Raw genomic sequence first — 16413 nt, 5'->3', positions numbered from 1 at the left:
CCTAACAAAAAGGACTTTTTGGTCCACATACTCAGAAGTTAAAATTCAATACCATGAGTTCAACATTAACAGAAAACCTCTGGAAAGTTAACTAGTTTAAAGCAGTTCAACCTAAAATGCCAACAGGCTATCTAAACACAATAAAAAGCAATAGTGTGAAATTGGTTTTTTTGGACTCTTGATATGAAAGACAGGTGGATTTTCAGGTCCCAGTTTTAAAAAGGCCTTTTGTGCTCTGTGATATCAGATAAATAAGGTCACTGTGAGAATTTAGACTCATCTTAAAACTATTCTTGGATCAAGAAGCAGGTGGGTTTCTCTGCCGTGGGGACCTGGCATGATTGTGATAAGAGATGATCACAGCAATAGGGAGGAACATCCAGGTCCGATCAATCGGAAGCAACAGGGTCACATAAGCAGAGACTAAAAGGTAAAAAGATGTAGGAGAGAAATTGCTACCTCTGAGCAGTAAGCACTGCATCTACCTTGTCTGTCAACCAGGAAAGCCACTTTAAAAGCTTCTGTCATTTAGAGAATTTCTTATAAATCCTCACTGATCGCAGGCACCAAAGAAAGCTACAGCGGGCAATAGTTTCTGCTCATGGTGGCTTGATTTCTTTCCAAAAATCATAGAAAGGAAGTAAAGATTTCAACCTGTATATAAATACACACAGATGAAAACATGACCTAAAGAAAGGGGAAAGATATAGTTCACTGTCCAGAACTAAATAGCTATTCTCTACTAGACCATGGTCTGTAATCCAAGCTGATTTTTAACACCACTGAACTCCATATGCTGTGGTTAAACATTACTCACTCACTGTTCACATGGTGAGTTTTATGGCATGTATTTTTGTTCTTTCTTTCCTATTTTGTTGTTTGAAGCCAGGGTATCCTGTCCAGGTTGGCCTCAAACTCACCATCTACTGGGTGCTGGCCTTGAATTCCTGATTCTCCTGCCCCCACAGCACATACGACTATGACTGACTTCTTTCTTCTTCCTTCCTCTCCTCCTTTTTAACAAGAGGCTGAAGCAGGTAGAATTCAAGATCAAGGCCTGCTTGGACAATTTAGTAAGATCCAACTTTAGGACTATTATTAATAAATAAAAAGTAAAAGACTGGGAATATAACTCAGTGCTAGAACATTTGTCTAGCATATGTGAGGCCTAGGCTCAGGACTAGAAAACGGTCTTACCATAGAACATGGGCCTAGGGTTTAACGACAAGCAGCACACACACAATGTTTGTAAAAAGTAAGATGGTGGGGCTGGAGAGATGCCTCAGCAGTTAAGAGCACTGGCTGTTCTTCCAGGGGTCCTGAGTTCAAATCTCAGCAACCACATGGTAGCACACAATCACCTATAATGGATGGGATCCAATTCCCTCTTCTGTTATGCAGGCATACATACATGCAAACAGAGCACTCATATATATATAATTGTTTTAAAAAAGTAAGATGGTGACTTTGCTGTAAGAAACAGAAAAGCTGAGGATGAAGAGATGGCTCAGTGGTTCAGAGAATATACGCTCTTGCAAAGGACCTGGGTTTGGGTCCCAAACAGTTTAAAGCCCCCTGTAACTTCAATTCACCTCTAGCCTCTGCTTGCATGTACATTCATATGTGCGTGTGTACACATAATTTAAAAAATAATATTTTTTTAATTGATCCAACAGCTGGAGCTAGAGCCATAGCTCATTGAAAAAATGCTTGCTTATTCAGCAGTAAAAGATGTAAAAGGCCCTATGTCGAATCCACAGCACAGCAAAACTAACCAGAAAACATTATTCAAATCAAGCATGTAGTGTCTGATCCCAGCACTAGGAAAGCAGAAGCAAAGGAGGCAGGTCAGCTAAGAATACAAAGCAAGGTCCTGTCTCAGAAAAATCAAACAAAACATTCTTCAAAGTTACACTGTTTAGACTTTAGGAAAACACCACAAGGAAGCTTTAGGAGCTCATTCATGATGACTAGGTCCAGGGTTTTAACTAAGTCTAATCATCCATTTGGCTGAAGTAGATAGAGCAGGAGGTGTAGTGGAGGTGGAGGAGATGAGAGGTGGGTGGCCAGACTCAGTAGTATGTACGTGGGAATGAACCCTCAAAGTCATGTGACTTCCAAGAATCCAATAAAAGCAAACTACAAGTACCTTAAGCCAACACAACAATTAAGTCTTCAGAACACACTTGCTGGACAGGTATGAGGCTTCCAATTACTGAGCAGTTTTTCTAAATTTCATACACTATTCAATTAAGATTTTATATGCATTACCAAATCACAAAACACCAAGTAGTAATCCATTTAACTAGGTAATTCTAGAGAATGTCTATGATGGTGGCCATATAAAATTACAACAAAGCTGAAAAATTCCTACAGCCTAACCACAATACAATGCACTTTTCAAGTGTTTGTGGTGACACAAACTGTTAGTCCACAGAAGAGCACATACAATTATGTATATAGTACAGTGTGTTTAATAGTAATAACTTACTGGCTATGGTAGAGCATTTGCTTAGCATGCACAAGCCAAAAGTCCAATGCCCTACTTGGAGTGGTGGTGGTGGGGGGTTAACTGTAAAACAAAACAGCCTTCCTTGCTAGAAGACCTTTCAGAAAGCATTCCACAAGGAAACACAATTGTGCCAACAGTGGTGTGAGTGGTGACAGCCTCTGAAGACCTCAGAGGTGCCTGAGTGATACTTATAGATGGGCCTAGACTACTGAGTATGCTTGTGTCTTTGTTGTTTGTTTGCTGGAGAAGAGGGGTTAGTTGTTTTGACTGCATTTTGTTTGTTTGTTTATTGACAATCTTGTATGCTATATTTTGACTGTGACTTTTCTATGTTTAGATATATTTGAATACAAAAAAAAGTCACTGTGTACAATAGTCTCCTTATGGTCAGTCTCTGTAGGTTTGTGGTCAGAAAGCAGTAAGTCATACTATAAAACTAGATGTAAATTTATCACCTAGGTTTTCATTATGACATTCATATAACATAACTATCATATTCTCAGAATATCCTCTCATCATGAAACAATGTATGATCATATTTTTCTAAGTAGGTGCTTACTGGAAACTAAAAGTTGCCTTCTAGCTTTCCAAACTCCATCCAATTATAGTAACCCCCACCTCAACTCCATACAAAGATACAGAGTATCACTACCCTGAGGGCAAGATCATCAATGTCTGTTGGGTCAAGTTTGGATGAAGAGGGTTGCTCTGAGACAAAAAGAGGAAGAAGAGGCCCAATGCAATATTGCAGCCACATTTACTCCAATGCTCCTCTATCCCCCAGAGTACATACACTAGGTGGGGAACTAATCAGATGTCTGCAAAGGGAAAGACTTCCATTACATTCCTCAAGTTATTTACCATACAGAACAACAATGACCACTTGATTTCATTTTCAAGTTAAAAGCTAAGGTTCCTGGCCTCCCCCCCCCCACCAGTTGTAATAATACAAGACTAAAAAGCCCACCACTCTAAATTCAATGAACTGGATTTTAAAACTGTTCTGGCTGCTGGCTTTTCTGATCTAACTGGCTGATCACACAGACCTGAGAAAATAAAATGTCAGCATGGCCCATCATTCCCAAATCACTGCCCCGCTCTCCCACATACCAACACAAACTCCCATAGATCATTAACTACAATACTGAACTGGGACCTCAGATCAATGCCTCAGCATCAAAAAAAGACCCTGTGACTAAGAGTTCATGTACATCTGCTCTAAGATACACGGGACCTAGTGTTTAAAGAAACACTTCGGGTTGAGTGTTGGTGGCACACGCCTTTGATCCCAGTTATCAGGAGGCAGAGGCAGGTGGATCTCTGTTGAGTTCGAGGCTAGCCGGGTCTACAGAGCTAGTTGGTGGCACACGCCTTTGATCCCAGTTATCAGGAGGCAGAGGCAGGTGGATCTCTGTTGAGTTCGAGGCTAGCCGGGTCTACAGAGCTAGTTCCAGGACAGGCTCCAAAGCAATACAGAGAAACCCTGTCTAGAAAAATGAGAGAGACAGAGAGACTGAGAGAGTGAGAGAGAGAGAGAGAGGCAGAAAGAGAGGCAGAGAGGCAGAGAGAGGCAGAGAGGCAGAAAGAGAGAGGGGGGTGGGGGGAGGGAGAGCACAACATTTCAATCATTTAAAGCTGTGGCAACCATTTCAGCCACCTTCTTTTTTGAACACATTCTTAAAGCTTGACAACCATGAACATTTTTTTCATGCCAGAAACAGCGAAATCAACACACCTTGTTTATAAACCAGCCAGACAAAACTAGCACCCACTGTCTTTGCCCAGGGAATTTCCTGCTAGAATTTCTTCCCACCCACAGTTTTGTCTAACTGGCTCTTTTATTTGTCTTACCACGGCTGCAATTTCTGAATTTTCTGAATAATCACTAACTTTTCTATATTAAGTTCATACTTTCAAAAGGCAGAACAAAACAGCCAAAGACAGTCGTATAGATTCTTGGGAACACGTTCTGCAAGACTCCGTCCTGCAGCTATGTACTGAAATGGTGCTCAAGACAATGCCAAATAGGAAGACAGAGACATTGCCCTATTGCCCTATCTGGCCTCAAAACCAGGCTAGCCTAGAGAAGTACCAAAAAAGCACCGCTTCCAGTAACTGCAGAAGCCAAAGGTTCCCAGGTCAGGTCCTGCCAGCTCTCAAACTGCTAGTTTTCCACAGCAGAAGATGCTGTGTAGATTAGAAATGGACAATAGCACAAGTGCCTAGTATAGGCACCTCTATACCAAGCTTGACTATAAACATTCCCCAAAGGCTCATTGTGTCAGCTGTCTGGTTGCCAGCTGATGGGTATAGGGAAGTGATTGGATCAGGAAGGCTCACACCTGATCAAAAATTTAACCCACTGGTGAATTCATAATTTGACAGTATGACTGGGAGGCAGGACAAGCAAGGAGGTGGGCCAGTTGAAAGGATGTGCTTTAAATGGACATGTCATGTTCCTGGTCTTCTGTATGTCTCTGCTGCTCTTTTCCTGCAGTGATTTTCTAGCTTCCTATGAGTCCCAAAACATTAGGACCAAGGAAATACAGACTGAGACTTCTAAGTAAAATTAATAGTTTTCTCAGCTTTCTGTCACAGCAACATAAAGGCTGATGAATATGAACATCCAACTGTGTCCCGCCTAAAGTTCTTTTTGTTTTGTTATTTGGCTTTATGGATTTTTGTTTGTTTGTTTTTTTTTTTTTTCCCCCTGGTTTTCTGAGACAGGGTTTCTGTGTGTAGTCCTGGCTATCCTGAAATTCACTAGATAGACCAGGCTGGTCTTGAACTCAGATCTGCTTCCAGAGTGCCAGGATTAAAGTACCACCACCTGGTAGCCTCCTTAAAGTTCTAAAAGACCCCTAGCAGCTGCTGCTGCTGCTGTAATCACACTAAATTTATAGCCAGGTTAACATAAAAAAAATTAAAAGTTAAATTAAAACTTCAAAATCATTCAAGGCAATCTTAGCACAAAGTTGGAAAAGACCTACACTTTAGTAATTAAAAGCCTAATCATGTATTTTAGAATCCAAAAATTAAAAACTCAAGGCAACAATGTATACTTTTAATCTCAGCACTCAGGTAATAAATCTCTGAATCTGAGATTCACACTAAGAGGGTCAGGTCCCCCCCAAAAAATCTCTGATCCACAGTCCCTAATAGACCCTGAAGAGCTCAGCTCCAAGCCCCAACCCAGTGAAAGAAACACACCCTGGATCTGGGACCAGAACCAGCCACTGTATAATACTGGCCTAATAAGCCAGGGGAAAACCCAGGCTGGCCTAGAATCTGTGATCTTCCTATCTTGGCCTCCTATTTTAGCCTAAGTATTTAGTCTAAGTGTGCACCACCAAGCCTGCTTCAACTGGCTTTTAAATGTAGCACACAGGTATCTTGCAGATTTTTTATATATATTTGTTTTTATGTTTGTGAAAAAGAACTAGCTGGGTGTTGGTGGCACACGGGCATGTCTTTGATCCCAGCACTCGGGAGGCAGAGGCAGATGGATCTCTGTGAGTTCGAGATCAGCCCAGTCTACAAAAGCTAGTTCCAGAACATCTCCAAAGCCAGAGAAACTCTGTCTCAAAAAACCAAAAAAAAAAAAACAGAGAGAGAGAGAACTAACAGTGGGAGCTAGGTCTGGTGGCACATGGCTGCAATTCTGCACTTGGAAGATGAAGGTAGAAGGATAAGAATTCTATTCAGGGCCACCCTCTGCTACATATCAAGTACTAAAGCCAACCTGGACTACATGTGACCAGTCTTTTTTATAAAAATACACACATACATACACACATACATACGGTCTCAAGTTAGAATAAACTTGCTTCTTCGGAGTAGTACCCAGACCTGTCAGCCTTAGAGCACTACCTGCTACAATCCAGATCAGTTACCCCCCCCCAAAAAAAAAAAATCAGACAAAAGGGAAGCCTTTTTAAAACTAAATTCCTTCCATAAATTGATAATCCACAAAGATATCTCAAAAAGGCAGTTGAGACTTTTGCCAAGAGGACATACACAGAAGAGCTAAGCAGCACAAGTTCTCCAGTACACATCTGAGCCATTCTACCAGTCTTGGGACAACAGTCCAGGTTATGTAATAAAACCAAAGCTAATTCAAAGGCTGCAAGTATTGAGTTTGCAAACCTACTTCTCACATTCCCTCTAACTCATCCAGGGATCTAAAGCATAATTTGCTCTCATAAGCTGATTGATTATCACATGCTAGTTGCTTGGTTTCTTTGTTCTGTTTCAGGTGTTGGAACCCAAGGTCTCACATATACCACATAAAGACTTTAGAGCTATACTTTCTGCCCTATACATTAAACTTGACACTGATCGTGGGGGGGTGCACAAACAACAAGCCTGTAAACTCCACAAGCATCAAAAAGAACTCATCTCTTCCTGTTTTCATCCTTCCCCACAGCTCATATCCCACCTAGATGATGCCACAGTACATGCACAGAAGCTAGGCACAAACCCTCTGAATCCATAATACAAACTCACTTTATTTAATATAGGCAACACAACGGATATTAAATCATTTCTAAAAAATACAAGATATGGGGAGGCACACTCCTTTAAACCCAGCACTCAGGAAATAGAGGCAGGTGGATCTCTGTGAGTTGGAGGCCAGCCTGATCTACATCATGAGTTCCAGGGCAGCCAGGGCTACACAGAGAAACTCTGTCTCAAAAACACAAAAACAAAAACAAAGAAAGAAAAGAAAAGCCGTAGTCCCTATCCAACAAACTTCAGGAATGGCTGTCTTCTGGTATAGGGCAGGCAAGGCCAAGTGACCACCAGGGATTCCAACACTCCAGACAGCAAAGTGACAGTGAGCACAAGAATTATAGGGAAACAGCAATTTTTCTAGGCAAGATTTGTTTTTGTATGTTCAAGTCTGGTCTTAGAACCTTATTTTCTAAGTAAATACTGATAGAGGATGTCCTTCTGTATGATGTGAATATGTTTCTCTTACTGATTGGTGAATAACCCTGTTTCGGCCAATGGACAGGCAGGATTTAGCCAGGTGGGAAACCCAAACAGGGATAGAGAAAGGTAGTAGGCGGAATCAAGGAAACACCATGTAGCTGATGAGGAAGCAAGAGGCCCTGGGCTTCACCAATAAGCCACATGGAGGTACACAGATTAATAGAAATGGGTTATAATAATTAAAAGAGAATTAGCCAAAATAAGAAACGTGAGTCATCGGCCAAACAGTTTATAATTAATGTAACCCTCTGTGTTTATTTGGGATTAAATGGTGCAGGATGGGGCAGGTACCATCTACGAGGTACAAAATAAGAGCAGCTACAATAATCCAAAGCATTAATACAGATAACTTGGGCAAATGACAAATTAAATAACAATATTTAATATCTAATTCACTCTTTTGGATAAAGTATCACAGAACTTTTACTGATCACTTCAGTAATAATCAGTCATTTTCTATTGCACCTTGGGAGGAAAGGGAGGAGGGAGGAAGGGAGGGAAGGACATATTGCCAGCTTGGAAAAAAAAGCAAAAAGATCAAGAGTTCAAAGGTCATGCTGGGCTACCCAGCAAGTTTAAAACCAGTCCAGAATAAACAAGACTCTGACAAAATAATTAATTATTAATTAATAATGAATAAATGAATAAATGGCACACACCTTTAATGCCAACACTCAGGAGGAAGAGGCAAGCTAATCTCTGAATTCAAGGCCAGCTTGGTCTACAATGTGAGATCCAGGATGGCCAGGGCTACACAGAGAAACCATGTCTCAAAAAACCAAAACTACACAGACAGGTAGGTAGGTAGAAAAATGGAGGAGGAAGAAGAGGAAAAGGAGGGACAAACAAAATAAATAAAAATATATTGATACACTGCCAGGTATCTTATTTTTCTACTTCTGTGATAAAACACCACTACAAGGCATTTATAAACAAAAGTATTTAATTGGCTTAGTTTCAGAGGGTTACATTAGAGTCCATAATGGCAGAGAAAAGAAACAGCTGAGAGCTTACAGCTTGACCCAAAGGAAGCAGAGGGCAGAGACTATGGCAGTCCTTTGAAGCATCAAAAGATGTTTCCAATGACACAACTCTTCCAACAAGGCCACACCTCCTAATCCTTCATCAACTAGGGACCAAACACTCAAATACATGAACCATTCTCAGTCAAACCACCATAACTATTAGCCTCAGCACTTGAAAAGCTGAAGCAAGATTATGACTTTAAAGTCAGCCTCAACTACATAGTGAGACTCTGTCTCAAGAAACTAAAAAGAAACTAGGCATGGTGGCATGTACCTATAATTCCAGCACATGGACAACTGATACAAGAGCATTTAAAAACATTTTAAAGAAAATGAATGTTTCAGACTTTCTCTACCTGCCATCAGGAAAGCAATGGTAGACAAAGGCAAGATGGTCAGGGATTGAAGGACATACCAAGTATGAGGCAAACTGGGCTATCTCAAAGCAAACAATGAAAGGCCAGGGTGGCAGCACACACTTTTAATCTCAGCACTTGGGAGGCAAGAGAAGGATCTCTGCAGAGTCTGAAGGCAGCCAAGGCTACATAGTGAAATCCTATCTCAAAAAAGTAAAAATAAATAGTAACTGGATTGTTTTTTATAATTGTAACCACCTCCTCAGTATCAGATTGTCGTGCACCTCAATTAATCCTATCTACTCTGCATTTCAACTCCATTCTATTGTTCCAACCTCTTCACAAACGAATACTATAAAAACATTTGCTCTTGTTTAAAGGATTAACACATAGATCCAGAGGTTCAGTCAAATTCAAAATTGGGCCAACGGCCTGATAATGAGGGTTGTCTCTTCTATCTCCACTTGCCATCATCCCCTAATCACCTGTCATCTTTCGTCCCTCCATCACTAGCCTCATCAGCACTGTCCAAGCTTTTTTTCTACCCATTTTGCTTTTGTTGCTTTTTTTTTTTTTTTTTTTTTTTTTTTTTTGAGACATATCCCTGGCTATCCTGGAACTAGCTTTGTAGACAAGGCTGCCTGCCTCTGCCTCTGCCTCCTGAGTACCAGGATTAAGGTCATGTGCCACCACCCCTAGCTCTGTTTATGGGTGTGGGGTGTGTGTGTGTTTAAATGCCTGGCTGACTTTTGTTTGCCATAGCCCAGGCTGGCCCTGAACTCATTACCAGCCTGCCTCAGCTCCAGTGCAGGGATTACAGTGATATATTACCATTCCCATTCCCAGACAATATCCATATGTATGGCTGGCTTCCCACCACTCTGTCCTGCATTTTACTTGTGCACAAGCAGGGCCATCACATTTCTGCCCAACTCAGAGAATAATGCACCCATGGGTCCTCTACTTATCTTCAGGACTAATCCTCATCCCCTCTTGAAAGATCACTCTTCCTTCACCACTCTTTTGGTATTTCCCCTACCAAAATCCCTACCATTCACTCAATAATGAGCACTCCATAGCATGTTTTAGTGAACACAGTCAGAGCTGTTCCTACAGCACAATAATGACCCACGTCAACCTCAAATGCTCACTCCTAGAACATTCGCCCTTCAACAAACAGTTCTGCAATCACAGTGCTCAATAACTATCTGGTTGATGGATGAACATTCACAAACATTTTTTCCTCAAGTGTGACTCCATACCAAAATTTACTCTTCTGTTTCTCCAGTTTGAAAAAGGTAGCCATTTCCAGTGTTGGGAGATCAGTGTCAGCAAGGAAACAAGTGTTTTTGGTGGCCTTTGGAGGTCCATGAACCAGAAAAGAGGTTGCATTCATCTTTCTAGAAACTCTCAACTAATGCACAGTATGTCCTGTTCTGTTTTTGTAGAACTGGCTGATTCTTTGTGGGGGTGAGGTACAGAGGTGTCCTGTGCTGGGCAAACACTCCACCACTGAGCAAGCATGGCTGAGCTCTTACTTCAACCAAGGACAAAGTTCTGCTAAGCTCAGAACAAGGACTAAGGACTCTAAACCCTGCCACACAGTGGAAGCCCCAGGCAGAGGCTTTAAAAGCAGCTCCCAGGATCACACCCCAAAGACTGTGATGTCTCTGACTAGGTGTCACTGCTCTCGACCAGTCGTAAACCCTACTTTAAAGACACAGGAACTGTGAGACAGAAACATGTGGAGTGTATGCTGAAAGCCCACACAGCAAGTGAGCACTAAGCAATCCAAACTGGACAAACGAAAGAAACGCAAAGGAGCCAAACATGGCAAACGCTGTTAGGTTTCCAGGAGAACGACACAAGGGCCCCAAGTTTGAGGCCAACCTGAATCTTACAGAGACCAGCTTTTTTAAAGGTCTTTTTTATTCATGTCTCTGTGTGTACATCATGTGCTTGTGTGTCTGCAGAAGTCAAACAGGCCTCTGGGTCCTCCTGGGCCTGAAGTCAGAAGTGGTTTTAAGTCACCTGACATGGGTATGGTAGCTTAGCTCAGATCCTCTAGAAGGGCAGCAAGTGCTCTTGACCTGAGCCACCTACCTCCCTAGCCCAGAGGGTCTCTACCTGTAGGTCACAACCCCTGGGGGATTGAACGACTCTTTCACATATCCTACACATTAGATATTTACATTATGGTTCATAACAGTAGCAAAATTAAAGTTATAAAGTAGCAACAAAAATAGTTTTATGGTTGGGGTTACCACAACACAAGGAACTGTATTAAAGGGTTGCAGCATTAGGAAGGCTGGAAACCACTGCTCTGGCCCCAAAAAACAGCTTTATAAAACAAAAACAAGCTAGGGGTAGTGGTACACACCTTTAATCCCAGTACTCCAGAAGCCAAGGAAGGTGGATCTCTGTGAATTAAAGGCCAGCCTGGTCCAAAACAGCAAAAACTACCTAGTGAGACCCTGCCTCAAAACAAAACAAAACTAACAAACAAACAAACAAAAAACCAAAATAAATTGGACTGACTGCACAGTGAGACAAAGATTAGTTTTCCTCACATGGCCAGAAGTGGTGACATACAACTTAATCTCATCATTTTAAAAGCAAAGACACTATGCAAGAATGAGGTCCACCTGGGCTAGAGGCGTGGCGGCTGAAGTGAGAACGGCCCGTATGTTCACATATTTGAATGGTGGGTCCTCAGCTGGTAAAACTGTTTGAGAAATGAGTAGGTGTGGCCTTGTTGGAGGATGTTTATAACTGGGAGAGTAGGCTGTGAGGTTTCAAAAGCTCACACCAGGCCCAACCTTGCTCTCCAGCTCCTGCCTGTGAAGCAGATCAAAGTTGTTACTGCTCCACTGCCTGACACCTTACTCCTTGACATGACGGCACTGGCTTCAACCTCTGAAACAGCAAATACGCCCCTAATTAAATGTTTTCTTTCATAAACTGCTTTGGTCACAGTGTCTCTTCGAAGTAACAAAATAGTAACTAAAAAGTGAGACCCTGTCAAAAACAATCCCACCCACACCTCACACCCCCCACCCACTCCCCCCACCCACTCCCCCCACCCACCCCCATCTTGGATGATGAGTCGGACCCCAGCCCTTCCTCAGGGTAGCAGCCATAGTTCCTTGTTCCACTAAGATTTTGGAGCCCAAACTCAAGTACCTGAAACTGCTGCCTAAGCCAGCTTTCTCATTAGGTAAAGATCACAGGGCCACTGTCAGAACAGACTGAAAGTGACAGATCAGCCACTCATCTGTCTGTGCAGACTAAGTGCTCCGCTGCTTGTTCCAAAGACTGGTTCACCCTGTACTCAACAGCTACCATGAGGAATATTATGTTCTGGGTGTGACATACGGCTGGCATGAGACCCAAGATCTTCCTAGCAACCCTGTTGAACAGCTAATGTCTCCTATGTAACATGAAGAACTAAGATCCACAGAAAGATGTAGCACAGATTCTAACTGTTCTTAATAATAAAAACTCAGAGTTAGCTATGGGGGGGGGGGGGTGTGTGTGTGTGTGAAAACTGAAAGATCCGAGAAGCAAAGCAGCCAGCCACTATAGAGTTCTCACCTTTACCGATGCTCAGAACAAGGGGTGATCTCCAGACTGACCGATTCTCAAACTGCTGCCTCAGATTGCTTCCTCAGAATGCCTAGATGCATCCATCCCTACAAATCCTCTTGTCTCCTCCCACCTTAAATTCCTCTGTCCGCTCAGCCCTATCACTCCTGTCTCTACCTCCCTAGCTGGGATTAAAGGCGTGTGATGCCAAGTTCTAGGATCACCTATGTGTGCCCTGTTTCTCTTTTAGACAGATTCAATCTTGTGTAGCCCAGAGTGCCCTTGGACTGTGATCTGTCTGCCTCTGTGCTGAGATTAAATGTGTGTGCCACCACTGCCTGGCCTGTATGACTAACTAGTGAGGCTAGCTCTACCCTCTGATCCTCAGGCAAGCTTTATTTGTTAGATGATAAATGATAAAGTATCACAACAGCAAGAGGCCATGTTCCCTAAGTGAACTGATATCATATGGGTCTAGCGAGCTCACAATAGCTGTCATATCTGTCAAGTAGGTTGTTTGTTGTTGTTGTTTTGTCACCAAACTGGTTGCTTTCCTATGCAGATATCAACCTCCTAGCTGCTACCTCAGGAAACCTACCCAATGGGTTCCCCTCCATTATCCAACTCCTTTCTTTTTCCATAAAATTATCACAATAGTCACAGCAGTGGCCACGTCTGACTTGCTCAGATAATCTGATAATGACCCAGTAAGGTACAGGTGAGACACATAATACTGGCACCTACCTTAGGAAGAACTGTATCTCCACATGCATTTCATATGTATAAACACCATTGCTATAATCCCAGAACTCAGATAGCTAAGACACTCATTAAACTTCTGTATTCTACTACAACACAATTAACTATTTGTTAAAAAAAAAAAAAAATCAAGCCAGAAGAGCCACATGTGCTAAGCAAGCACTCTACCACTAAGATAAACTCTCAGTCTCTCTTTGTTAAATGAATAATGTAAAAAATAAAAATTTTTAGAGGTCTCAGCAAATGAAAACATATAGCATATGCCCATATCTAGATTTCTACATGCTATTCCAACTAAAAGAAACTTATTTGGTAGGCTAAAGTAAAAGGATCACTTGAGCTACGAGCTAAAAAGGAGGCTAAGTAGCTGGGGGTTGGTAGCCCACACCTAAAATCCCAGCACTTGGGGGGGCAGAGGCAGGTGGATCTCTGTGAGTTGGCCTACAGAGCGAGTTCCAGGACAGCCTCCAAAGCCACAGAGAAGCCCTGTCTCGAAAAACCAAAAAAAAAAAAAAAAAAGAAAGAAAGAAAAGATATTAGATAGGCAGGCAGATAGATGACACTTATTAGAGCCAGAAGAAATGACAGTTGGAAGCATCTAGAAGCATCACCAGATACTAAAGCTGAGTATCAAAGTCTTATGAAGAGGATGTTACATAGTTTCCAGTGTTCCTCACCCATACATTTCTTTTTCCAGAATCAATTTTATTTTCCATAACTCACAAAAAATAATACAGTTGGTTCAAGGAGGCCATCGCTTGCCCAGTCCCCAATACTACAAATTGAGTGATGTCTATACAGTTAGGACTCGTTCATGGCTATTCTGAAGCAATGGAGCTAGTAGAAATAGGGTTTGTTTACTCAGGGTCCACACTTGCACTATAAACTAGGCAGAACCCATTTCAATTTCTTCAGTTTTAGCTTCTTGATTAGATTATACCATTTGCAATTCTGCACTGCCACAACACCTCATTGAAGCCCTCAAAGAGCTTGACGTCACTCTGGTTCTGGGCACACTCCATAAACTGTTCAATCTCAAGAGAGCATGGCCACGAGACTGCTGGCCCAGCAGCTGGGCCCCGAGGCTCCTGGTAAGTGATGTCAGACTTTGCAGGCTCAGCATCACCACCTCCACTAAAGCCCCCAGTGATGGCATGACCCGGGCTGTGACCCAACACAGAGCCCACAGACACGCCAGCTACAGTGGGTGTCATCTGGGCCATCAGGACTTGCTGCCTGGGTACAGCAGCTGCTAGAGGCTGAGCTGCAGGCCCTTGTCTCAGAGAAGCCCTCATCTGAGGGGCCCGGCTAGCTGGAGAGGCAGCCCGGCAAGAACGGCTTCGGCTTCCACGAGGCATCCTGAGTCTTCACACCCTCAGAATCCAAGGCAACAAGCTCACCACACTATTTATGGGGGAAAAAACGCACCCTTACAAAGGAGAAAACTTCAAGATATCTCCTCAGCCAGAGCTGATCAAGATAAACCAGTACCTTGTGTGTTACTGAAGATGTTACTGAATAAGCTAAGACTAATTATAAACTGTAGTTAGGTACACTGTTAAACTAATGTTTAATTTCCTGTTGTTAGCTGGACATGGTGGCTCACATCTAGAATTCCAAAACTCTGGAAGGATTAGGTAGGGTCATCTCTCATACTCATTCTTGCATTCGTCTATAAATAAATCTGAAGATTAAAATCCTAGATGTGGGACTGATGATTGTGACAAAATGTCCTTCAATTCATAGTCCAACCTAACGATTTACTTTTCTCTCAGTTTTACTGGTACTGAGTTAGTGTCAAACACTTCATTAATAATTTGAACAGAAAAAGGAAAGAAAACGGAGCACGTTGAATAGCTTGAGAAATAAGTTGTCACTTCTCATACTGCTTGATTAAAGGGCATGGTGGGAATCAAATACCATAAATTTAGGCTGGGAGTAATGGGTCTGAAATAGTTTCGGGATTATGGGAGGGTGAATTTCCAGACAACTAATGAATCAAAACATGCAACTGTTTTTCTAGCCAAACTTAACTACCTTGGAGGAAAATTGCTATGGAGAATTATGGGCTGATTAATTACTCCAAACAATAACATTTCTATGGTGCGCTTTGCCTATGTGTTTGCTTCCCTGTGTTGTCTCCTCAAATCCAGCCTGAGAAAACTGAGATGCCTCGGTAGCCCAACCCCCAGAACAATTCCAAGGTCAGAGCATGAGGAACAGGCTCAGAGAAAATGAGAGCAAAGCCAGAGACTGCCTCTGAGCTCCACCATCTACTCTTCATGCTGTGGGCTCACTGCTCAGCAAAACAGTCCCCTTTACTAAAATCTATTTCCAAATCTAAGTCTGTTGTGTGCTGTCCTCCAAATGACAGGCAAATTCTACAAGAATTCGAGAAAATAGCCGGGCAGGCAGTGGTGACGCACGCCTTTGATCCCAGCACTTGGGAGGCAGAGGCAGATGGATCTCTGTGAGTTTGAGGCCAGCCTGGTCTACAGAGTGAGTTCCAGGACAGCAAAGCTACAAAAAAAAAAAAAAAACTGTTTCAAAAAAGGGAGGGAGGGAGGGAGGAAGGGAGGGAGGGAGGGAAAAAAAATGAATGTTAGAAGCCAGCTTTCCCAGAGAATTGCACACTCCAATGCCTGGCTACTGGCCACTCCACCTAAACTCCAGCACTTGGGACACTCGGAAAGAACCTTCTGCCTCAGGCCAGTGCACTCAGAGAAGTATCTACTAGTCTATTTCCATTCCTGGGCTTCCTTTCTGATCAGCATAACTTTTGTACATGAACAATTGACCCCAAGAAACTGCTGCACAGAACAGTTTTTGACGTTCCCATCAAAGCATAAAAATATGTCATATACACATATATGGTTTATCCATGTTACCTGTTAATGCTTTATTTAAAAAATAATAGCATCAATAAAATCAACTACTACTAGTTTACACAGATCTGGGGAAACTTCATGTATGAATAGATTTTCAAAGCCTATAGAACAAAATAATAGCCTCTGGGCTGTTTTTCTTTTTATAAATTGAGGCTGAGGGACCAGCTATCTAGAGCTCCCCACCTGCGATAAGGGTAAGGTTTCCCCTCTTAGGATTTTTGCACCAACCAATAAGTCAGAGAACAGCAACACCTAACAGCAGCCTTTGGTGTGGTTCTGACCTAGTAAAATTA

The 16413-nt window shown here is 42.3% G+C and overlaps 1 protein-coding gene across 1 annotated transcript; it reads right to left on the bottom strand.

The window, feature by feature from the left end:
* Positions 1-14161: 14161 nt before the first annotated feature.
* Positions 14162-14590, bottom strand: LOC127213380 (coiled-coil-helix-coiled-coil-helix domain-containing protein 2-like). The gene has a single exon (XM_051173757.1). The coding sequence runs from the start codon at positions 14588-14590 to the stop codon at positions 14162-14164; it is 429 nt and encodes a 142-aa protein (XP_051029714.1).
* Between the last annotated feature and the right edge of the window lie 1823 nt (positions 14591-16413).

The sequence above is a fragment of the Phodopus roborovskii genome, unplaced genomic scaffold, assembly GCF_943737965.1.
Source record: "Phodopus roborovskii unplaced genomic scaffold, PHOROB, whole genome shotgun sequence".
Classification (NCBI taxonomy): domain Eukaryota; kingdom Metazoa; phylum Chordata; class Mammalia; order Rodentia; family Cricetidae; genus Phodopus; species Phodopus roborovskii.
Note: the sequence above shows the minus strand (reverse complement) of the source record. Positions and strands in the feature narration are given on the sequence as shown.